The 23,970-nt window shown below is 46.7% G+C and overlaps 1 protein-coding gene across 1 annotated transcript in view; it reads right to left on the bottom strand.

Moving 5' to 3' along the window:
- Positions 1-23,970, bottom strand: part of CACNA1I (calcium voltage-gated channel subunit alpha1 I) — a 221,031-nt gene that overhangs the window by 22,847 nt on the left and 174,214 nt on the right. The window contains exons 22-28 of the mRNA XM_072656199.1: positions 21,364-21,489; positions 17,634-17,723; positions 9,814-10,006; positions 8,693-8,844; positions 5,565-5,674; positions 2,703-2,836; positions 1,912-1,982 (exon numbers count right to left, since the gene is read on the bottom strand). Of these exons, the coding sequence (XP_072512300.1) occupies positions 1,912-1,982; positions 2,703-2,836; positions 5,565-5,674; positions 8,693-8,844; positions 9,814-10,006; positions 17,634-17,723; positions 21,364-21,489 (876 nt within the window). The remainder of the gene's footprint in view (positions 1-1,911; positions 1,983-2,702; positions 2,837-5,564; positions 5,675-8,692; positions 8,845-9,813; positions 10,007-17,633; positions 17,724-21,363; positions 21,490-23,970) is intronic.

Genomic DNA, 23,970 nt, shown 5'->3' with positions numbered 1-23,970 from the left:
CAGTGGGTGTGAATAGGCTGCAGGATCTTACCAGTAAGGAACTATGCAGGAGAAAGATGCCATCAGAGAAGTGCCTAACCAGAAAAAAAGATGAGTAACAATGAGAAAAAACATGATGAGAGGAAAGGAGAAACTGATGTGTGACTCATGTAGAATTAGGGGAAGATGCCCTATAACATGGGTAGCTAGTTGGTGTAGTAGAAAGAGCACTGAGTCTGGAGTCAGAAAGAACCAAGTTCAAATCCAGCCTCAGATACTTAATAGCTGTGTGAATGCAGACAAGTCACAACCCCTCTCTCGGACTCAGTTTCCTCATCTGTAAAGTGAGGAAGTTGGGCTTATTGGCCTCTGAGGTCACTCCCAGCTCTAAATCTGTGATCCAGTGGGCAAGCATGGTTGACCTGTGATCTGCCTCTTGGAGGAATGACCCGTATCATAAGATCATGGCTCCATTCAGAGTACTAAATTGTCTTATGGGGCAATTGGTCATGCTTTCAGGATAGGCCCGGGAAGAGACCATATGTCCTCTATCTGAGGACTAGCGGAGCTTAACATGGGGAGGCTTCTCATCAGACTGGCCATAAAGTGGAGAGTTTTTAGCCACAACAACTCATCAAAAGTTTCCACCAAGGTAGAAAAGGGTTGAAATCTGCAATAGTGGAGGGAATATCTATATCACTGAAATCACAAGATCCTTAACATATTGAATTATTATTCTTAGTCTCTACCTTTCCCCTGTTGTGATGAGACTGTCACTCATCATCACCCAGACATAACCGTGACCCATAGAAAATCTAAGAAATTTTTAATAGCTATGACCACACCAAATAAGTGTACTCTCCAATCTCCATTTGGAATTAAAAACTCTCAAAATCCATACTCTTAGTAGAAGAAATTAAAACCACATGGGAGACAGATGAGATCTGGGCCTTCCTCATCATCCTATCCACAGCAAGCCTACACAAGAGGAGTCTGCATCCCAATACTTTCATTCAATTACAAAAAGCAATCATTTTAACTATCTGAGCAGGAGTCTGAAGAATATTAAGCATAAAATAAAAAAGGAGGATAGTAACATGTCCGAGGAATATTCCTATCTGAGCTCCTTTGAAGATAAGATGCTGCTACTGCTACTACTACTACTACTACTACTACTACTACTACTACTACTACTACTACCACTACTACTACTACTACTACTACTACTACTACTACTACTGCTACTACTACTACTACTACTACTGCTACTACTACATTAATAATATAAATAATAAGAATAAGGTAACAATAATGTTTTCTAGAGCTTTAAGGTAAACATTTAGCTCATGTCATTTGCACAGACACCACGGAAGGTAAATATTACAGATGTTAGCATCATTATAAAGATGAAGAAACGAGGCTCACAGGAGAGAAAGGAATTGGCCAATGATTCACGTTGATTCAATGATTCAATGATACACGCAATCTGAATGAGATCCCTGAGACGAGGGAGCTGTATGGAGGTGTAACATGGGCTCTTTGCACTTGAGGCTGTTAGCACCACCAAGAAGGCAGAGCAGCTGAGCTATGAGAACAGGAAGGCAGCTCAGAGGCATCAGCTTCTCTCCATGTCTGAAGCAGTCAGTAAAAGGTAGAGAAAGACCAGGCTTCTGGGCTAGTCTTCCTTATGTTGATTCTTATACTGTGCTATCAAAATGAGTTCAAATAGCTAAGTGTAGGACTCAGACCCAGATCTCTCCTGACTTTAAGCCCCTTTACAAAGAGACTTTTTAATCCTCATTTCTCAGAAAAGGAAGCTAAGACATGGGGGTGACTTACCCTGGGGCTGCCTGGCCAGTCAGAACTCACACTCACACCCCATCTCCTGGCCATGAGTCAATGTTCTAGGGGAGAGACTGAGCACCGTCTTACCTGGGGGAGGGCCTGCACCACTGTGTCCAGCAGGGCTCGCATCCCGGTGGCCATTTTCAGCAGCTTCAGCACTGAGGGGGAGAGCCAAACAGCTAGTGAGGGGTTGAGAAGACCAAGAGTGACAAGGAACTGCCTGGATGCGTGAGTCTGTGTGAGTGGATGCGAAAGGGAAAGATGTGATTTGAAAGTCTGAGTGTGGGTAAGCTGTCTGCATGATTATAACCACAGGGAGCCAGAGAAATGGAACGAGCATGTATGTGAATGAGTGTGTGTGTGAGTGCTCACACGTGTGTGTGTTTGTGAGTGTATGTGTGTGAGTTTGTGTGTGTGCGTGTGTGTGTGCATGTGTGCTCACACATGTGTGCATGTCTGTGTGTGCTCACATGTGTGTGTGCATGCTCACACATGTGTGAGTGCCAGATCTCCTCACAGGACGCTCTCCATCCACACCCTGTCCCTTTTTCTATGCCTCTTACTTCTTTTGCACCTACTCCCACCTCCCTCAGCCACAGTACAATGGAGCATTGGTCAAGTCCAGAAAAAAATCACCTTCCTCTCTTGACATGTACAAAGGCTACAAGGGGAGGTTCTAAACTCCCCATCCCCAACAGAAAGGGGCATTTGGGGTGCCCACACAGCGGCCAGGTGGGCCCTCGGTCTATCTCCTCTCCCGCGATCAGGGCTATGGGTGTAGTTCAAGCAGTCTGCTTGAACGGGGTCTCCCTAAGAAGCATCCTCCACCCACCTCTAACCCTCTTAGAACCAGCACTCCCACCCTGGTACCTCCTCACCTCGGGCTATACGTAGTACCCTCATGATGCGGATGATGGTGGGATTGATGGGAAGGGCAGCATTGATCTCAATCTCCTCCAGGGTGATGCCCATGACTGAGAGGAGCACAATGGCCAGGTCCAGCTGGTTCCACCTGAATGCCCAGGACAGAAGGTGGAGACACACTAGTTCAGTGGCTCAGATCCACAGCAGTGATGTTGAAGCAGAGATAATCCTTACTGACCTCTAGGAGGCTTTGCTTTGGGATGGGATGAATTGGGGAGGGGGAGAGGAAGGGGTCCCCAACCTTCTGGTGCCTCTGGGGTCAGAAGAGCCTCCAGAGAGTTTCTGGCTCCAACCATCCCTAGGCAGCTGTTTGGAATGCCAGAACCACAGAACACAGAATTGGGATAAATGAAACCTTAGGGGCCAAGTCATTTCAAAGAATCATGGATTTAAAACTATCCATTTATTTCATTGGATCATAGATCTAGGGACCATCTGATCCAATTGCCCATGGGGAAACTGAGACAGCGGAGATTAAATAATGATAGTGGTTGTGTCAGAGTCAAGATGTGAATCCAGGTCCTAGGACTCTTTCCTCCACTCTATCACAGAACACCACTTTAGAGATCATTGAATCCAAGGTGAGGAAACTGAGGCCCAGTGAGGGAAATGAGCCTGGTCATGATCACACTGCTAATAAGCCCTGGGTCATAACTCAAATCCAGGTCTCCTGACTCCCAAGCCTAGAACTCTTTGAATTACAGCACATAACTTTTCAACAGCCCCAATATGTGGCTTATTTGCTTATAATGATCTTGTTGAAGGGGCATCCCCTATATCTTAGGACATCCCGTTCCATCTTGGGATGGCTGTCCCTATAAGTTGGCCCCTTACGTCAGGTTGAGGCCTGTCCCCATGCGGTTTCCCATTCCCCTCACTCAGCTGCTCCTTGTTCTGGTCTCTGGGCCAAGAGAATGGATCTGATCCTTCTTCCTCATAAAAACAGTGACCAGACACTACACCATGGCCCCTCTCACCCTAGCTTTCTCTTCTTTTTTGGAAAAGGTTGAGTTTGAGGTGGAGAATCCAGGCACAAACTAAGAGTCAGGACTGGAATTCCAAGAAGAGAATTCTGGAGGGTTTGTGAGGTCTCTAATCCAGCTTCCACCAAAACAGTCCCAGTGAGGAATAACGCATCCAACTCATTTGCTTTGCTCTTTAGGAAGTTTTCCTTTATGCTGACCTCAAATTGCCTCTACACAACTTTCTTATGACTCATTCTTCCTTGTTAAGCCCTCTGGGATCATGACCAACAAGGCTGAAGTCCACATAACAGCATCTCAAATTCTTTAAGACAACTATAACATTTCCCGAGTTTCCTCTTTTCTAGGCTAAATATCCCTGATTCCTTTAACCCAGGCCTCATATTGCGACAACTTCACATTCTCCAGCTCATTGATGGCCTTTTTTAACCCAGAATGGATTATAATATTCTAGATGTGGACTGATCCCTGGATTCTTTCAAAGGGTCTTTGTAAGCTATGACTTCCAGTCTTTTCACGCTCCTCTGGACGCTCTCCTTTTTGTCAATGTCATTCCTAAAACATGGCACTGAGATTTAGGCTTTGTCCAAACAGCACCAAGTAGGAGAAGACTGTTCTCTTATTCCTGTGTGGCAGCTGAAGGCAAAAGTCCAGCCAGCATCCAAGACCCTGGGTATGAGCCATCCTCTCTCTCCCATTAGTGATCTAGTCCCTGGACCACTGCACCAGTAGAGGCTGGAAGCCCCAAGGAAGGAAAGGATGACTTCCAGCTGGGAGAGTTCCATGAATGGTGGGTACAAGTTCATAATGCAGTAGGAAGAGTCTTGATGCAGAGTCAGAGGACCTGAGTTCAGATCCTGGGTCTGCCACCTTCTCTCTGTGTGACTGACCTAGGCCTCAGCATCTCCTTTATAAAATGAGAGGATTGGACCAGATGGCTGCTAAGACCCCTTCCAGTTCTAGAGTTATGGTCCTAAATCACTTAATCTCCCTAGGCCTCAGTTTCCTGCTCTGTAAAATGAGAGGGTTGGATCAGATGGCCCTCAAAATCCTCTCAAGCTTGAAACCTCTGATCTCAAGTCAGACTGGATTTGCCATCAAAGACAAATCACGAGGCTAGGGAACAGCTAATATAGCAAGGATGGTGCCATGGAAAGTACCCAGGGTTGATTGTCAGAAGACTTGGCTTGGCTCTTAACTCATTGGGTGACTTTGGGGAGAGGTCTAGGCAAAGAGAAATGAGAAAACAGAGGAGAGAGGGAGATTGCTTTCTTTTAGAGGCAAATCAGGAAAGGCTTCTTGGAGGAGGTGTCCAACTCAATAACCAAAGTCCATATGGTATTTTGAAATATGTAGCACTTTACATGCATTGCCTCACTTGAGTCTCATAGCATTGCTGTGAAGTAGGTATGGCAGTTCCCATTATACAGATGAGAAAATTGATGCTCAAGGGGAATTGACTTGCCCAGGATCACACAAGTTTTGGAGATGTGGCTTGCAACTGTATCTTGCTGGCTCCAGGACCAGCCTTCTATGCACTGGGCAACACTTGGCTTTCATGCCAGAGCTGGGCTTGCAAGGAAAGGAGTGAATTCTATAGAGACAGGATATGATGTTTGTATGTGAGGGATAGTGACATTAGTTACCCTTTGGCCCCATGGGGAGCTCTAAGGAGGAGGAAGAGGGAATGAGGTTCACCCTCACACCTGGTCACAGCTCCCAGAACCACATCCCATCACATTCTAACTGCCCCTGGTGCTACCACATCTCAATTTTCCACTGCTCTGCTCCTTTCTACGGTGGGGGAGGTAGGCACAGGTGTGCTCTACTTACCTGTCTTTGAAGAAACGTCTCAGCCCAAATGCTACCAGCTTCAACATGGCTTCCAGTACAAAGACCGTGGTGAACATGTAGTTGCAGTATTTGAGAGCGATCTCCAAGGACTGCGGGGTGAAAAAAGGAGGCATGAGTCATCTCACAGAACTGTCTTCCTTTGAGTTGGCCAAAGAGGGCACTGGAAGGGAGAAAAGGATGGGTCAATGGCTCTGCCCAGGCCCTGCCAGATATGTGGATCTTGAATAAGATTCTCTAGAAGAAGGAGTTACAGAGAGATAGAACATAGGCTCCCTGTTTCTGGGGCTGTTAGCACCATCAGGAAGGCAGGGCAGCTGAGGTTGGGGAATAGGAAGGCAGCCCAAACAAAAGCATCAACTCCTCTCCAAAGATTAGGCTTCTGGGCTGATGTGGCTTATGTTGTGGTTTCTTAGATGAGTTTACTGACAAGAGAATCAGGTGGCATTTCTTTAAGGTGGGCCAGTGTAATTCCAGGGAGTTCAGTCTTCCTATGATGCTTTCCCTGGACATCCATATGTGTGTTTCTCTTATGATAAGCGTGTCTTTAGGAAAGCCTTGTGTGTTGGGCTGAGCTGTAAGCTACTTGAGGCCTTAGACATAGGAGACTGTGTCACAAAGGCAACAACACTTTTACTAAACAACCCTTGTTAGTCCCTTCCCTTTCTTTTGGTTTATAAGAGGTTAAAGGAAATTAGCAGGCAGTAGTTTTTAAGTCCATGACTGGGGAAGCTTCAGAAATGGACCCAGGGTGGGGACACTGGGGACTGAAGAGAGGGCTACGCATATAGACTACAGTTTGCATGAAGTCACAGCTGGTTGGAGTACCTGGCTTCCTTAAAATCCCACCTTCTGCAGATGCCATTCCTTGACATCTTAATTCCCAAGCTTTTCCTCTTTAATTATCCTGTATGGAGCTTGCTTTGTATATATCTGTTTGTAAGTTATCCATACCTCCCCTCCCATTAGACTGTAAGCTCGCTGAGGGCAGGGCCTGTCTTTTGCCTCTTTTCGAATCCCTAGTGCCTGGCACACAGCAGGTTTCCTTATAAATGTTGGTTGAGTGATGTTCAGGGATTATCACAGCCTTTATCACTTCTCTCTGCACCTCTTCTGTTTCTGCTTTTCTCTCCATTTCTCTTTCTTCCTCTCTCTCCTCCCCCCCTCATTCTCTCTCTCATCCTCTCTTTCTCCCCCTTTCTCTCTCCTCCCCCCCTCATTCTCTCTCTCATCCTCTCTTTCTCCCCCTTTCTCTCTCCTCCCCCCCATTCTCTCTCTCATCCTCTCTTTCTCCCCCTTTCTCACTCCTCTCCCCTCTCTTTCTCCCTCTCTCATTCTCTCCCTCTTCCTCTTCTTTTTTATTTAAGGCTACTTGGTTCCTATTTTCCTCCATCACACAGACAATCTCCAGAATATCTATGAAGGCCAGAATGCAAGTGCTGCAGCCTCAGCAGAGGGTCAAAGGGCAACGTTCTGCCCATGCTTATTTGGTGGGAAGGGAAAATTAGCTCCTGAAGGGCCTTCTTCTTCTTGGAAGTTTCTTTAGTGATTCCTCCCTGAGGCCTTTAGGCCCTTCCTCCTCCCTGCCCTCTGTCCTGACTTCAGTGCCTGGGACATTCTGCTCAGCCGCCTGTCTGCCCTTTGAAGGATAATGACAGCTCTGCTTTCCCATGCCAGCTCCGCCTGAGGCTTGGTCCTCCACTCAGAGCCAGCCTTGTCTATCACCCACTACCCCCTTTGCTCCCTGCTCACTCAGACCGCCATCCCCCGGCCACGTCAGGGTGCTCATTAGCAGGGTGAGCATGGCACATTTGGAGACTTCTCTAACCCCTGAGGTTAATGTCAAGAAAGAACACTTCATATCCCTTAGTGTCCCCTGCCAGAGACAGACTCCTGGCCTGCCTTGGCGTGAGAAGAACCACTGGGCCATTTCTGATCTTATTATCTAGATAAAAAATAAACAATAAATCCTGAAAAGCCTCTCACGGACAACTACCATCTACTTACAGATCAGTAATGACTAACTGCCCGTCCCTTCCCTGGCAAGTCATGACAAAGATCCAGGGCCATCACACAAAGCAAGGAAGGGGAGTAGGATAGGAAGGGAGACAAGGGTCCCATCAGCCCATTCTCCATTATCTCATTGCCCATTGTCCTGAATGCTTCTCTTCCTACCTCTGGACAGAGTCTGTCCACCATGCCTCCACCTTCCTCTCTGCCTCTATCTTCACCTCTTCCTATCTTCCCTCCAGGCCTGGGTCAGGCACCACCATCTCCATGATTCCAGCCCCTCTTCCAGTATGCTCCCACCTCCTCAGATCCATTCTCATTACCTTGTCTTTGTATGTCCTGGATCCTTCCAGGAAAGTGTGAGCCATATTCTCCTTGTCTGTGGTGCCATCTGGGATATGGGATGGCTCTCCATCCTCTGTCCTTTTTTTTTCTCACCCTATCCCCTCACATCTTCTAATTCTAAGTCAGGGTCTTTCCAACAGAATCCACTGAGACCAAGACCTGGGATGAGCTTGGAGATAACAGTGGAAAGAGTGCCTGGTCTCAAGTCAATTAGCCTGGGTTCAAATCCTGCCTCTTCTGGTTACATACTTAAAGGAATGTGGGCAGGTTATTTCATTGTGGGCCAGTTTCCTGTAAAATGAAGGGATTAGGCTAGGAGACCTTGGAAGTTCATTCCAACTCAAGATGATGTGAATTCAAATCCTTCCTTAGACACTTGTAGTCTCTGCACTTTGACACTGACTATCCCCTCTGTGATCTTAGATCCTTCCTCTGTTTGGGCCTCAGTTTCCTAATCTGTGAAATAAGGGGGTCCTCTGGGTTCTCCTTCTCCTCCACATCTGGGCTCTTATGACCCTGTTTCTGCCTCTCATCTTAATCACTTAAAGTTTCTCCCTTCCTTCAAATCTCATGGGTAGAAAGTGTTACATAAATGCCACAGGTGGGATTTGAACTCAGGTCCTCAGACTCCCAAGCCAGCCGTTGCGTTGTGTTCCCTCTCCTACAATCAGAGAGATGGAGAGCTCCAGCTGGAGAAACTAAGATGGAGGTGGGAGTGGGTAGGGGTTGGGTCTGGGTACTGGGGGTAAACTCACCATGGGCTGATTGTAGTGTTCCAGGGACATGGTCACGACATTGAGGCAGATGATGAAGGTGATGAAGATATCCAGGTAGTGACTGGTACAGACAGAATGAATAAGGAGCCGGGTAGGGCAGTAGGTAGCGTAATATGGGAGCCGCTGGGCTTCTGCAGAGACAAAGGGGAGGGGACCCACCCCAGACAGACATGGGGAAAGAAAGAGAGGAGAGGAAGGAGGCACGAGGGGGAGGGAGGGAGCAGGGGAACCAAAGGTCAGGGGGACAGGTGGTAGGGAACCAGGAAGAATATGGGAAAAAAGGATCAAGAAAATTAAAAAAAAAAGAGAGGAAGAAAGTGAGGAGGGAGGGATCAGAAGAAGGAGGGAAAGACAGTTAGTGAATCCAGGACAATCTGTGGAGATGAATCAGAACATGCCTCAATGAACTAAGACCATGAATGAGAAGACAAGCTCAGAAGAGGGACGAGAAACAGGCAGGAAATGGAGATCCCCTATCTTGGGCTAGAGGTGGGAGAGGAGAGGAAGGCAGTGGAAGGGCCAGGCCAAATCTACCCCCTCCCCCAGATGAGCTGGCCTTCCAAGTGGAGATGGGCTCCAGAGCCAGAGTCTGAAGCCTGAGGGAGCATCTCCAAGGCCTGGGGCAGAGGGACCCGAGGAGAACTGAAAGGTAGTTTTCCAATTCATCAGGAAATACCTCCCTCTCCCCCTGAGGACCAATAGCCAGAATGTCAAGGCTTCTATCTTTCTCCATCTTCACTTGTGTACAAGCAAAAGTGGGCAAGGATTCTACCCAAGATGGGAGAGGATATTGGCAAGAACTAATGCCCTTGGGGTTCCTCAGTACTTCAGACATTCCACTGAAGATTAGATTTAAAACATAAGAAAACTAAGATGGCACCTAGGTACATGAGGTGTTTAATAAAGCTTGTTGAACTCAATTGATGAGGATCACACAGGCCCATCCTGTCCTCCCCACCTCCACAATCCAGGCTAAGGGTAGGGGCAAAATGGATGAAACTTTGGGGAATGGGAAAGGTGGAAGGAGTAGAGAAGAGGAGAAGGTTTTGCTGGGAAAACCTCAGCCTACGAACCCAACGCACACTTAGGCTGGGCCTTACTCCTTCGCTTCTTCTCCAGCCGCCGTAGTCGCTTCTCCTCCCGCCGACGTGCCTCTTCTGCTTCCTGGTGTTGTCGGCACTTGTGGAAATTCTCCACAACTACCCCCACGAACATGTTAAGCACAAAGAAGCTGACAATGAGCAGGAAGGAGATGAAGTACAACAACATCCAGGGATTGTGGTTGGTGACAGGCTAGAAAAAGAGAAGTTGGAAATCAGAGTTAGACCATCATCTTCCACCACACTGCACAATAATCACCAGATGGACATGGGCTTACATAGACACACCATCAAAAAAATTTCAAGGAAAATGGAAGAAGGTATCTTTCAGACCTATAGTCAGTGGGAAATTGTTAACCAAGATAATACAGACAATTTGTATTGCATAAAATGAAATAGCTTTTGTACAAACAGAATCAATGCAATTAGAATTGAAAAGGGAAGCAGTCAAGTGGGGAAAAAATCAAATACCTCTGATAAAAATCCAAGATATGTAAATAATTTACAGAAACATATAAGGCCAAGAACTTTTCCCCACTAAATACACAGCTAAAAATTATGAACTAACAGTTTTCAGAAAACAAAATGTAAATGATCAGAAACAATTTGTCAAAATGCTCTTAATGGAAAAAGACTATCCAGAGTGTCATTTATAGCAACTAAGAGGTTCACTTACCAAATGTGTCCAAGGTTATAAAATCTGAGAATAAAGCTCAGAACTTAAAAGAAACTTTTTTCTTTCCTTTTCCAAACTTTGCTTGATAGGGAATGTGGCAACATTCTAAAGACAGGTGGCTGCTTTGGGGAGAGTAAGGTGGATGGAGAAGCAAGATAAAGAAAAGGCATGGGAAAAGACAGTATGTACCAGCCAGGCTGTTCTCCTGGTCCCTACTTCTTCTCTCCCTATATCTTGACTCCAAACCTTCATTTACTCTGTCCTTGGGATGCCCCTTGCCTCTTCTCCACCTATCCAAATCCTCAACTTGCTCAAGTCCTCCATGAAGCCTGGCCTGGCCACTCCAGCCTACAAGGAACACTCTCTGACAAGGGAGGTCAGGACAGCACTGGTCCTCAACTCCAAACATCCAACAGCCTCCTTAATGTTTCCCTTAATAGTCTATTTTGGGAACCTATCCAGCCCTTTCTTAGACTTTTTACCTATCTCCCACCTTTCAGGGTCAGAATCAGTCAATCAGTAAGGATTTGTTAAGAGACTTCTTTGTGCTTGGAACTAGGTTAGGAGCTGGCGAATACAAAAGCAAAAGTTAGGCAGTCTTTGCCCTCAGGAAGCTGCTATTTTATTGGAGAAGACAACATGGACCTATATAAATAGGAGATAATTGGGAACAAGGGAGACCCAGTTGTTGAGGAGGGGGTTGGGTGGGAGGGATCAGGAAGGGTCTCCTGTGGAAGGTGATACTTCAGTTGAGTTTTGAAAGAAATTAGAATTCTATGAGACAGAAGAGAGAGAGCATTGCTGATGTAGGGAAGGGCAATTGGTACAAAGGCACAGAAGTAGGAAATGGAAGAATCCACTGCTCAGGTTCACCTATGGGTCACTGCATCACCCAGCTACTTCCACTGCAGACACTAACAAAAGACAACAGAATGAAGGCAGAATTACTCAACTCTTGAGCTTCTTTGTTTGTTAACCAAGGAGAACGTTGTTTGGACAAAGAAGTCATGAGATGGTTAATAAGCAATTGAAACCCCAATGACAAGGCAGACTATACCCCAGGATGCTACACTTGTGTGTATGAATTTTGAGAAGATATTGGGAATCTTTGGAAAAACCACCAAAGACAGGAGAGAAAGTGCAAGACTAGAAAAAGAAAAAAGCACTGAATTTTCAAAGGGGAAGGTTTTCCAAACCATAGGCTAATGAGCTTGACTCCAATTTCTGGCACAATCTAGAATTTATTCTTAAAAGGATGAATTGAGAATACTTTTTATTTTACTTTATGTAAATTCACATTATGTGAATTTGATTTTAAGTTGAGGATTCTGGAAGAAATCTGCATTCCAAAAAACCACCTATTTATAAATTTTACAGCACAGTACTGTGTTCTCTCACCTCTCTCTGTCTCTGTCTCTGTCTGTCTCTGTCTCTGTGTCTCTGTGTCTGTGTCTCTATGTCTCTGTCTGTCTCTCTGTCTCTCTGTCTCTCTCTCTCTCTCTCTCCTCCTGCCCCTAGGCTAGGTGGTCCAAGGCCACTCCCCATCCCACCACCAAAAAACCCTTCCAAGTGAAAACAGAACAGATGCATAGAAAGACCTCCTACACTGGCACCACTGGATTGGGAGCTTGGATTGAGACCTCCAGAGTCAAGACAGGAAACCTTTGCTTCCCCAACTCACTCCTGGATCCAGCCCTGGGTATTTCATATATCTGCACCTGGGCACCACATCTATCCCTAGCCCTTGTGTCCATCCATCCTTTCCTGACTTCCAAAAGAGTCTGGTTGGGGTGGGGGTGTCGTTGAATAACGGGTTAGAAAATGGGTCAAGTCTAATCAGATGGAATGTATTTGGGACAGGTTTGAAGTCTCACATATAAATTGATTTGAGTTCAAAAATCATCTGCATGAAAACAGGATGACTGAACAGACATGGCTGGACAATAGGTCCCATTTTCTTTAAGTCATAAGTTCTGTGAAATTTCTAAGCTCAACATGAATCAGTGGTGTGATGTGGCAGCCAAAATATTTCCATGGGATCCTGGGTAGGGTGGAAAGAAGGGAATAAGCATTTCTGAGCACCTACTATGTGCTAGGCACCATGCTAAACACTTTAAACATGTCATCCCATTTGATCCTCACCACAACTCCAGGTGCTAAGTGTTATTATCATTTTTATAGTTGTGGAAACTAAGGCAGGTAGAGGTTAAGTAACTTGCCCAGGGTCATACAACTTGTCTGAAGCTGAATTTGAACTCAGATTTTTCTGACTCTAGGCCCAGGGTCTCCATTTAGCTGCCTTAGGAGCTGCATTTCCAGAAGCAGAGAATCTAGAATGAGAGAGATTCTAGCCCTCTTCTCCTGGGTTTGACCCTATCAGGGTACCACTGACAAATGAGCACACCCAGAGAAGACTGGAGAACATGTTCCATGAGAATGACTTGAAGGAACAGAGGAAGTGTAGCTTGGAAAAGAAAAGAAAGAGCCTGGGACATGATGCCTGTATCCAAACATTTAAGAGTGGGGGAAGAGACAAGATGGCAGAGTAGAAAGAGGACCTATTATAGCTCTCCCCTGATAGCCGATACCTTTAAAAAATGACTCAAAACAAATTCTAGAGCAGCAGAAGCCACAAAACAACAGAGTGGAAGAGATTTCCAGCCCAAGACAGCCTGGAAGGCCAAAAGGAAAGGTCTATCACACCAGGCTTAGAGCGGAGCACAGCCCAGCTTTGGTGTACCACACTGATAGGACTGGAGCAGGCTTCAGGGTACAGAATCATGGGTAGCAGCTACAGTTCCCAGATTTCTTAACCCACAAACACCAGAGACAGCTTCAAAGGTCAGTAAGAAAGCTCTTTCACCTGGGTGGGAGGGGAGTGTCATCTGGCCCCAGCTCCAGGATGGCAGCAGCCACTGCAGTGACAGCTTCCACTTTTGGAGCCCTCAGCCTGGGGATCCTGGGGAGGGGGGGGTTGAGCAGCTGATCTGGGTCTCATTTCTGAGTGACAGTCTTGGGGTGAGAAGGAGCACTGGCATAGTGGAGCTGATGGTGACTATGGAGAGAGAATCCTACTTACAGATCCTGGGCAGATAAGAATGCTTGTGGTTGCTCCCAGACCACAGCACAGACTAGGAGAGGAGTAAACTCCTCTCCCTTGATTGTCCCAATCACAGAACTTACAGGTCCCTAGACTATACCCTCCACTTGACAAAGGACTCAAAAATCAAGTACCTGGCTGGGAAAATGCCCCCAAAAGATAAAAAAAATAAGACTATAGAAGGTTACTTTCTTGGTGAACAGGTATTTTCTTCCATCCTTTTGGATGAGGAAGAACAATGCATACCATCAGAGGAAGACATAAAAGTCAAGGTTTCTACATCCAAAACCTCCAAAAAAAATATGTAATGTCTTCAGGCCATGGAAGAGCTCAAAAAGGATTTGATTTAATGTTTAAATATTCAAATAATATTCAAATATTTAAGAGGGTGTCATGTGGATGAGGGATTAGCTTTATCCTGCTTGGCCCCAGAAAGCAGAACCAAGAGCAGAGAAGGAAACAAGTTGCAAAGTAGTGGATTTTAGCTTGATATAAAATGGAAAGCATATGGCCTCTGATGTCAAAGGACCAGGTTCTGATTCCATTTTTGATCTTCACTACCACTGTGACATTGGAATAATCACTTGGCTTCCCTTGGCCTCAGTTTACTCACCTGTAAAAAGAGGGGTTGGATTTGAGAGCTTTAAAGACTAAGTTTATCTAGCTTAATGAGCTCTTTGCATCATAGTCTGTCCTATAAGGGAACACTTCTTAATGAGAACTGTCCAAGGTCTTGGGGGGGTGGTAGTTTCCCTGGCAACGGAGGTCTTCAAATGAAGGCTGGATAAAAATCTCCTGGATATCTTGTGGAAGGGCTCCTCCTCCTCAGAGAGGGATTTAGCTAGATGACCACTGAGGTCCCCAAATCAGAGATTCTATAAGCTGGTGTATTGGGGCTCAAAGGAATGGAGAAGAGAGAATTGGGGCTGATATGAATGGTAGAAGGGCTCAAGATCTCTAAGGTTCCATGTGACTCTAAATACTATGCTCCTGGAAATATTGGAGATCAGGAGTCCCTAGACATGGAGAGGAGTGCTGATGTTGAAATGGGGGAGGAAAGATAGTGAGATATCTCAGAAAGAATACTGCCTCAGTGATCCATGCATACAACAGCCCAAAGCTAAGAGAGACTGGAGGAGCTCATGGATTCATGACCCTATAAAGAGTAGATGTAGGTTGGCATTCTGACCAGTTGCGCTAGAAGGCCATCTCCTTTCTCTTATTAAGGTGAAAGCAGGATGTTGCAAACCAACAACCAGCTACCTTCCAAGGGATCTGACTCATGGGTAGAAAGGAATTTGCAATGTGCCATGCCAGCCTGGTACCAGAACACCCACCACCAGAATGGGGGTGGAGAAAGCCAGAAGAAGGCAGGACAGGACCAAGACCAGCTCACTTGTCCTTTCCTGCTACCACCAGTCAAGAATTGGGGGTTCCAGGCAATAGGGGAGTGGGTGAGATGATGGAGGACACAGAGTGAGGCTGGAGGCTGAGGCAAAGGCAGAGAAAGAGCTGATGGAGCAATCAGAGGCTGATTTTCCTCTGTGCATCTATATCCCTTTATGGAGAGTGATGTGTCTGAGCCCTGAGGCCAAGGGAAGTGGGTGTGTTTTTATAAACTGAAATGTAATAACTTGTCATTCTACCTTGGTATTTATCTCACATCCTTTCTCCCTGGAGAACTCTCCCAGTAGCAGCTCATCCCTTGCTTTCTGTGGATGGGGGAGGGTGAGAGTGAGAGCTATGACCTCCATTTGCCTGAGAAGGGGAGGAGGAGGATGCTGAGGGAAGGAAGGATGCCTGGGGCAATTCTGGGACCAGATGAAGGGCTGAGAATCTAAGGCATGCTCAGGAGCAGGACTAGTGGAGAAAGTGACTTCTCTGACCTGATCCCTACCTGTGACTGCAGTCATGGAGACAGGCCACTGAGCTGAGGGAATAGGAAGGAAGAAGATACTGCCAACAACCTGATGGCACCAGCCTCTCATTCTGAGGCCACTGGGGAAAGCAATGAGAGTCCAGGCTTCCAGGCTGGTGCTCCTAAATTGGCCTTTCTCCAGTTTAATGGAGTTGAGCATATTGACAAGAGGGAGGATGAGAGAGCCAGGTGAAATGGCATGAGCCTTCAAAGGCACAGAGAATGAAGAAGATGGATGGATAGAAATCTGGCTTAATTGATACATAAGAAATATAAAGGAGAGTCATGATAAATAGCTTCCATTGTGGAATAACCCTATCCACCGATGTAATAAGGGACCACCTACTTAGCATGATGGAAAAAGATCCACAAAGCCCCTTCTTTCCCCAGAAATGAATGGCTCATGCCATCTCTAGGGCAGAACAGTCTATCTCTGTGGTTTGGCTAAGTGGGTGGCTCTCCTTGGATGTCTGTGTTCCCCTGGTTTGGGTCCCTGGGGAAAGGTCTGTATTGACTATGTTTTGAGCTGAGGAGGTCTGAAGCACAGAAAACACCAAACAGCTGGGCAGCCGTCAATCTGTCAGGAGATGAGTTCCAGTCATATCTCTGGCCACTTGTTCTGAGCCCTTCCCTGTTCTCTTGAGTAAAGCTGTGTCAGAGGCCAAAGGACCTGGCAGCCTGTGATCATGGAACTCTGGCACTCCCTTCCTTCTCTTTCTAAGGGAGTTGGTGGGAGAGGAGTAGAGTAGAATAGGGCTGAACACAGGTAAAACTGTGACTCTCCTTAGACATCTGTTGCTGGTGTACCCCATTTCTAGGTTGACCCTTCTTGGTCTAAAGCCCTTATGACACCTCCAGACCTGCAGGGCGTGTCCCTCTATCCAAGTCACTAAAAATTATCATCTCATATCCCCTTACTCTGTCTTCCAAGATATCCAAGGGGACAACCAGCTCACTTGTGCCAATGATCTGTGCTCATGGGAAAGGTCAAAGGCAGAAGAGAGAACTTTTTTCTTCCACCAAGAGGTGCTTCCTTCTCCCTCTTAGATAATGCCTGTGTAGCCTACCCGTCCAATCCAAGAGAGAGGAGAGAAGGTTGGTGACAAGGAAAGCTATCTGGGGAAAGAAGGGGCTTTGTGGATCTTTTTCCATCATGCTAAGTAGGTGGTCCCTTATTACATCGGTGGATAGGGTTATTCCACAATGGAAGCTATTTATCATGACTCTCCTTTATATTTCTTATGTATCAATTAAGCCAGATTTCTATCCATCCATCTTCTTCATTCTCTGTGCCTTTAAAGGCTCATGCCATCCAAGTGCCACATCCAGAATGGACTTCCCTCACCCCCTATTATTGAATTCCAAGTCCTGATCCTGATCTCACCTCCTCTGTGAAGCCTTCCCTGATCAAGTAAAAGCAACTGCTACACATTTACATGTCTCATAGTCCTTCTTGCCACACATTACTACTAGAATGTTCTGGCTTTACCCTGGGTAAGGAGACAACCACTACAGTCCCTTCTCCTATTCCTTTTCCCTCCCTCACCCTATTGCCTCCTGGCACAACTCCGAGTCTCATCATGGAGTCTAGGACATCCAAAGGTCATCCAGAGGATGTGCCTGTCCTTCTCCAGCATGACGACACTTGTTCAGCACAGGTTACATAAGGTAGGGGTTCATGTGAAGCCACTCATGGCACAGTGAAGTTGAAGGTTGGAGGCCAGCAGCTCAAGGGAGTATCCTGCAGTCCTGGTGCAGGCCAGGGGAGCCTAGGGGAGCTCCTGTCCAAATGGATCTGCCCTGCTTCTTTCCTTAGCAGCACAACCTCCCTCCCCAAGCTGTCTGGCTCTCATTCATCCCCCACTCCAGCCTCAACTACCCCAGGTGCTGTGATCACTGGTTATGGTTCTGCTGCCAGTGTAGAAGCCCACCGAGGAGAAAGACAATCTCCTACCCGGCTCATTATTCCCCACGCTGAAGACAAGAGTTTGGGTTGGGTATTTTGTTTGTTTTCATGCATTGGAGCATCTAATAAACGTTTGCTAACTTGAATGTCAAAAACATATCTCTCCCCCTTCCTTCTTACCCTTTACCCCCATGCTTCACAGGGAGGGGAGACACACTACCTGCTGGTCAACAGCCACCGCATCCAGTCCGTTGTACATGATGTTGACCCAGCCATCTTTGGAGGCCAAGACAAAGAGGGACATCAAGGCCTGGAACAAAGGATGAGAGGATCATAGCTCTAGATTTAGGAGGACCCACCCAAACCATTGAGTCCAACCTCCCCCATTTTACAGATGAGGAAAGGAAGGCTCAAGAAGTAAAGTGACTTGTCCAATGTCACACAGCTTGTTATAGGGGAACTTGGAGTGAGAACCCAGCTCTGATTTCCCAACTACTCTCTGCCCCACAATAACTCCCAATGGGGATGATCTGACTTCTTGGAGCGAGAATGCTGGGTCAGTCCTGCTTCCGATCCCTCAGACATTTCCACCATTCTCCAGCAGCCCTGACACCTTGGAAGATCCCTCTCCCCCAATGTCCAAGCCAGACATGCTCACTCCTTCCCTTCTCTCCTGGCTCTCATCCTGATCCTCAGTGTTTCTCTAACCTGCTCCCCTTAGGGAGCTCCTACTTCCTCCTCCTCCCATCTTCAGCTCCCAGTTATATGTCAGTTCCATCAAAATGTGTGCTCTCTGAGGAAGGGAATGTCTTTCTTCTTGCTCATCTTGTATTCTGAACACTTAGTATGTGGTCTGGCACACAGTAGGTGCTTAATTAATGCTCTGTCTATTTATCTGTCTACCTATGCATCTACTTATATATTTACTTATCTACCCAGGTATCTATTTACCTACTTATCTATTGGTCTAGCTGCCTATCTGGGTATCTATCTATCCACTTATCTCTGTGTCTATCTTCCTCTCTACTTATCTACCTAAGTATCTATTTATCTGTCTAACTGTCTATATATCTAGGTATCTGTTTATCTACTTATCTATTTCTCTGTCTATCTAGGTATTTATTGATCATCTATCTATGTGTCTATTTGTCGGTCTATCCATCTAGCTATCTACTTAATCTACTCAGATATCTCTTTATCTATCTACTTATCTATTTGTCCAACTATCTATCTATCTAGATATCTATTTACTTACCTATCTAGGTATCTATTTATTTATCTTCTTATCAACTATCTATCTAGATATCTATTTATCTAATTATCTATGTGTTCGTTTGTCTGTCTACCTATCTACCTATGTATGTATCTATCTACTTATCTATCTCTCTACCTTATCTATCAATCTACCTACCTATGTGTGTAAGTGTGTGTCTATGTATCTAGTATGACATCGTCCTAGGCATCACAACCTTCTTTGAAAATGAAGGTTCCAGAGTGCCAGTCTACTCTCCTGCTCGCTCCTCTGCAGAGCCGTGCTGCCCAAGGGGGTCCTGTCTTGGGCTGAGTCACTCAACCTGAACAAAGCTGGAGTCTGCACAGCAGGGTGGGCAGGGAAGCAGAGACATGGGGACGCTCCAAGGCAGTAGCTGTAAAGCCACCAGCCTCTTCCATGCTGTGGCTGCCCCCAGACAGAGGAAGGCTTTGGCTGCTAGTGTTGGAGTCTGATCCCCTACCAGTGCTTGTGGAGAAGCGTATCATGCTGGAAGGAGAGAAGAGACAGGTGGCTGAGGGCCTAGGGTATTCCTGGGCGTCTCTCCATGTGTGCCTGTGGGTGTACTCCTCCTGTGCTGGGTTTTCCAGGAAAGTCTTATGTGCTGGGCTGGGCTGCTCATCTACCCCAAGCTGAGACACAAACACTAAGGAACTGGGAATGTCTGTACCGAGGGCAATAACAGTCCTTGTTCCTCTCTAGGGCACATTAACATCAGGGGTCATGGGATCCCAACAGCCAGAGGCCATGGGACCCTGACATTCAGAGACAGAAGGTCCCTAAGAGCTGGAGGTCATGAGACCTTTGTAGACAGACATCTTGGGACCCTAACATTCAGAGGTCACAGGTCCCTGACAGCCAGAGGCAGGAAGTATCTAAGAACTGGAGGCAATAGGCTGTTTGGCAGAGACTGCCTTTTAAAGTGGGGTGACACCTGGGGCCAATGACGCTTTCTTAGTTCGTTAAACAATAAAGGAGAATGAAAGCCTGGGACCTGCCTCCTGAGCTTCTGTAAAGAACAGAGAGAGGTCCTTAGGATGAGATATCTTGACCTTGGAGGGCACACTTGCTCATTCTGTCACCTGCAGTCCTGGGGTTACTCGGCTAAATGAATCTTTCTCTGATTCATCATGCCCTCCTCTAGTGCCAGGCAAGGGTAATAAGTCACAGCCACAGACATTCAGTTCATTCCGGCAGTCTTCAAGTACATGATCCCCAAGGGTAAGATTAGAGCATTAAAAAGGGGGAGGGTGGGGATCAGGGATGGCATCACAGAGGAGACTTATGAGCAAAATTGTGAAAGAAGACAGAGATTCTAAGACTCATAGGTGAGGAGGAAGGTCATTCCAGACATGGGCAACAGCTTGAGCAAAAGCATGGTGGTTGGAGATGAGTGGGGAGTAAAAGGCAGGACAATTTAGTTGTGATATCAAGTTTGCAAGACTCTACAGGTGTGCAAGGGGGAGTGCCATGAAATCATTCAGGAAAGGGGGTGGGTACCAAATCGTGGAGAGCTTTAGACGCCAGCCTGAGGATTTCCCATTTTATCCTAGGGACCATAGGGAGCTAGTGAAGATTCTGGAGCAGGATAGTTACATGGTCAGATATATTGGAATGGAGAAACTAGAAACAGAATGAACAGGTAGGAGACTGATGCTATAGTAGTCCAGGTGAGAATGGGGCCTGAACAAAGGTAGTGTCAGCATGAGTGAAGAGAAGGGAATGGATCCAATCTCAGTCCATTGTTTCTGAAGAGTACTTTCTGCTTGTCCAAGAAGGTTCTCTTTTGGTGCTCACAACACCATCATGAGGTGGGGAGGATACACCAGATTGGGAAACTGAGGCTTATCAGAACCCTTTTGCAAACCTTAAAGCACCCAATAAATACACTCAGTCTCAGTTGCCTCATCTGTAAAACAAGCGAGTGGGGCTCAGCCTCTAAGGTCCTAGCCAGCTCTAAATCTGTGCTCCTATGATTGTTTCTGTGCTTCTAGAGTTGAAATTTTCTGGCTCAAACCCCTTGTTTTATAGATGAGGAAACGAGGGTTCCTCCCCAAAGGTGGAGACTAGGCCTTGTTCATCCTACACTAGTGCTCTAAACATCATAGGTACTTAAAACATGTTTGTTGAATGAATATTGAGTAAGACCCAGGGGTTAAAGTGATTTATCCAAGGTCTGACAGCTGGCTCATGAATCTCAGAATCTCAGGGCTAATCCAGCTTGAGCAGGAACCTCCCTAACACCCAACAAGGTATAATCTGGCATCTGCTTAAAGATGGCCACTGAGGGGATGCCTGCTTACTCACTAGAGCTCCCATCTCACTTCTGGACAGCTCTCACTATGGGGAGGTTTTCTTTGTGTCCAGACTAAAGCTGTTTCTCTTCCAACTGGCAACACCCTCCCTTCCCCACCTCGCCTCCAACTTCCAACCACCATTGCTTCTAGTTCTGCCTTCTGGGAATGAAACTTTATCCCCCTCCCACATGATGGCCTTTCCGAGCCTTGAATACAGTGATCAGTGCCCCTTGAGCCTTCCTGGCTCCTTCTGCCAATACTCGGATATCCTGGTTTCTAATCCTCTGTCCCCTGCATGGTGGTGGAGTGAGGGCTGACCCTTATGCCTTCTCTTCTGCCAACCTGGGGGTCAGGGGTCCTGGAGGGTCCCGGGGGCTGCTCACCTGACCCAGGTTGTCAAAGTTGTACTTGTGGTGCACCCAGCGATAGTTGGCAGCCATGCAGTCAGAACGGTTGGTGATGTTCCGGATGTCGACCCCCAGGCAGTGGTAAAATTTCCCCTTGAAGAGCTGAAGGGGGATGACCAGAGGATCAGAGACAGAGTGGCAGCCCACCTTGGAGGTCTGCCAGCCCAACCCCTTCACTCTGGGAAAGGACTTGTCCAAAGTTATACAAGTGGTACCTGACAGAGGACCTAGGTCCTCCACCTCCAAACCAGAATCTCCCAAGAGGCCTATATTGGGATGGAGATGGGGAGAGAAGGTGATAAAGTGAAACAGTGTGGGGTGGTGGGAAGAACCTTGGACTGAGGCAAGAGACCTGAGTTCAAATCCTGGCCTTGTTCCTTATTATCTGTGTGACCTGGAGTAAGCTTCCTAACCTCTCTGAGCCTTTGTTTCCTCATCTAGGGGAACAACAAGAGGTTTGAGCCAGAAAATTTCAACTCTAGAAGCACAGAAACAATCATAGGAGCACAGATTTAGAACTGGCTAGGACCTTAGACACTGAGCCCCGTTCCCTTGTTTTACAGATGAGGCAACTGAGACTGAGTGTATTTATTGGGTGCTTTAAGGTTTGCAAAGGACTTCTTCAAATATTATCTCATTTGATCCTCATCACCCCCCTTGGGACATGGGTGCTCTTATCATTCCCATTTTACAGATGAGGAAACTGAGGTAAGCAGAGGATAAGTGACTTGCTCAGGGTCACGCAGCTAGCAAGTATCTGAGGCCAGATTGAAACTGAGTTCTTCTTGGTTCCAGCTCCACTAAGCTATTTTGCTTCCTCTGGAGTCTCTTTATAGATTACCCAGACCCTGGTGAGGTCCAAGGTGAGCTTTGAGGGACAAGGCAAAGGAGGAGGTGAAAAGGAGAGAAGAGCCAGAGAAATTCAGAAAGATTCAGACCCTGGGTTTCTAAGCTGCTGATCTCTGAGATGAGAACCCTGACTCTAGTACCCTTGACAGAGAAAATACGGTGAGAAGAAGGGGGAGGTTTGAATGCTGGGTCCCTGGGGCATGGATGAGTTGCTGGGTATGTGAGTGGAAAACAATTTCTCATCCAGAAAAACAAACAGGCAACAAACAGCTGCCCTCCTGATCCCTTCCTCAGCGGCCACTGGCCTGCCCATCGGCGCCTGCTCCACGAGGAGGGGATGGGCGGACACGTGGGCCCCAAGATCCGTGCTATGGCCTATCTATAGCTCACTCTGTGAGAGGCAAGAAACACCCACTCTCTGTGTTCTTCTGCAGCAGAATCCCAAAATAAAGAGCCAGAAGAAGGAACAAAATATCATTGTGGGTGGACTTGGGCTCGTGAAGCAGGGCTGGGTGTGCCAGGGAGGGTCCAGCCTTGGTACAGGACACTCCTTCCTGCCCAGATCCTACCACTCTAGCCCGGGGGCTCCATCAGCAATAGCTGGTTAACAGGGTCCTCAGGAGGGCCAGTGCAACCCTCCCCTCCTCCCTTTTCTCCACCAGTTACCACCTGGAACGCTGCTGCCTGTCACCTCTATTCTTAGAATTCCCAAATGTTAGGTCTGGATGGGTCATGTCTTCCCAGCCGTATCTGAGCAGGAATTAATCATGGAGATGTGAGACGGTCCATTGAAAGTGCCGCAAGGAACAGCACTGACTGAGTGACCTCAGGCAGGACAATCTCCCTGGGTCTCAGTTTCCTCCTCTGTAAAACTGGGGAGTTAGACTTAGATGACCTTTAACCCCTTTTCTAGCACTAAATTTCTGATTCAGGCTAAAAGGAGTGTCTAATCCATTGGCATGCATTTATTAAATACCTACTATGTATGGGCACTGGCAGATATAAAGAAAAAATGACCAGTTTCTGACTTCAAGGAGCTTCTGTTCATCTCCAATAAAAAAAGCCCAGAATGTCAAAGCTGGAGGGAAACTTGGGGGGGGGGGTCTTCCAGCCCTGTACCTGCTGAACTTACATGAACTATAACTCTCCATTTCATACTATTAATATCATACCTATAGACTCCAGGCAACTCTCAAAAATGATGAGTCACAGAGAAGTCGCCAACCTACTCTGTGAGAGGGTTTTCCTCATCCTGGAGTTCTCTACAACTGTGAAATCTCATTTCCCTGTCCCTAGTCCTGATCTCATATAGGGTAATATTTTCTAAAGGGTACCATGAGGCAATTTAATAGGGTAAACAAGTAACTGGTCCCATTAAATTGCACTGACTAGGACACAGTATCAATCAAACAATTACCAAGCATTAATGAAGGGCATGTATTTCTACTCTACCCCTCAGTCCAGGGATAATGACATCTGTCCAGGAGGTAGGGGAGGGTAGGGGTTCCCATCCGAGGAGGCCTTCCAGGATGAGGTGACCTGCCAGGATGTGACAGGGCAGGACCTAAGCTAGGTGTTCTAGCCCCAATTCTAAGGCTCAGTGTCATCTGCCTGTGGGTCCTGTCTCCCCAGCAGAGGGGCTCAGGAAACCTGACTGCTCCAGGAACCATAGAAGACACAAAGGCCAAAATGAAATGGTCTATGCCTGCAAGCAGCTTCTAACAGATGAACACT

Source organism: Notamacropus eugenii, chromosome 3 (genome assembly GCF_028372415.1).
Source record: "Notamacropus eugenii isolate mMacEug1 chromosome 3, mMacEug1.pri_v2, whole genome shotgun sequence".
In the NCBI taxonomy this organism is placed as follows: Eukaryota; Metazoa; Chordata; class Mammalia; order Diprotodontia; family Macropodidae; genus Notamacropus; species Notamacropus eugenii.
This window is presented reverse-complemented; position numbering and strand designations above follow the sequence as displayed.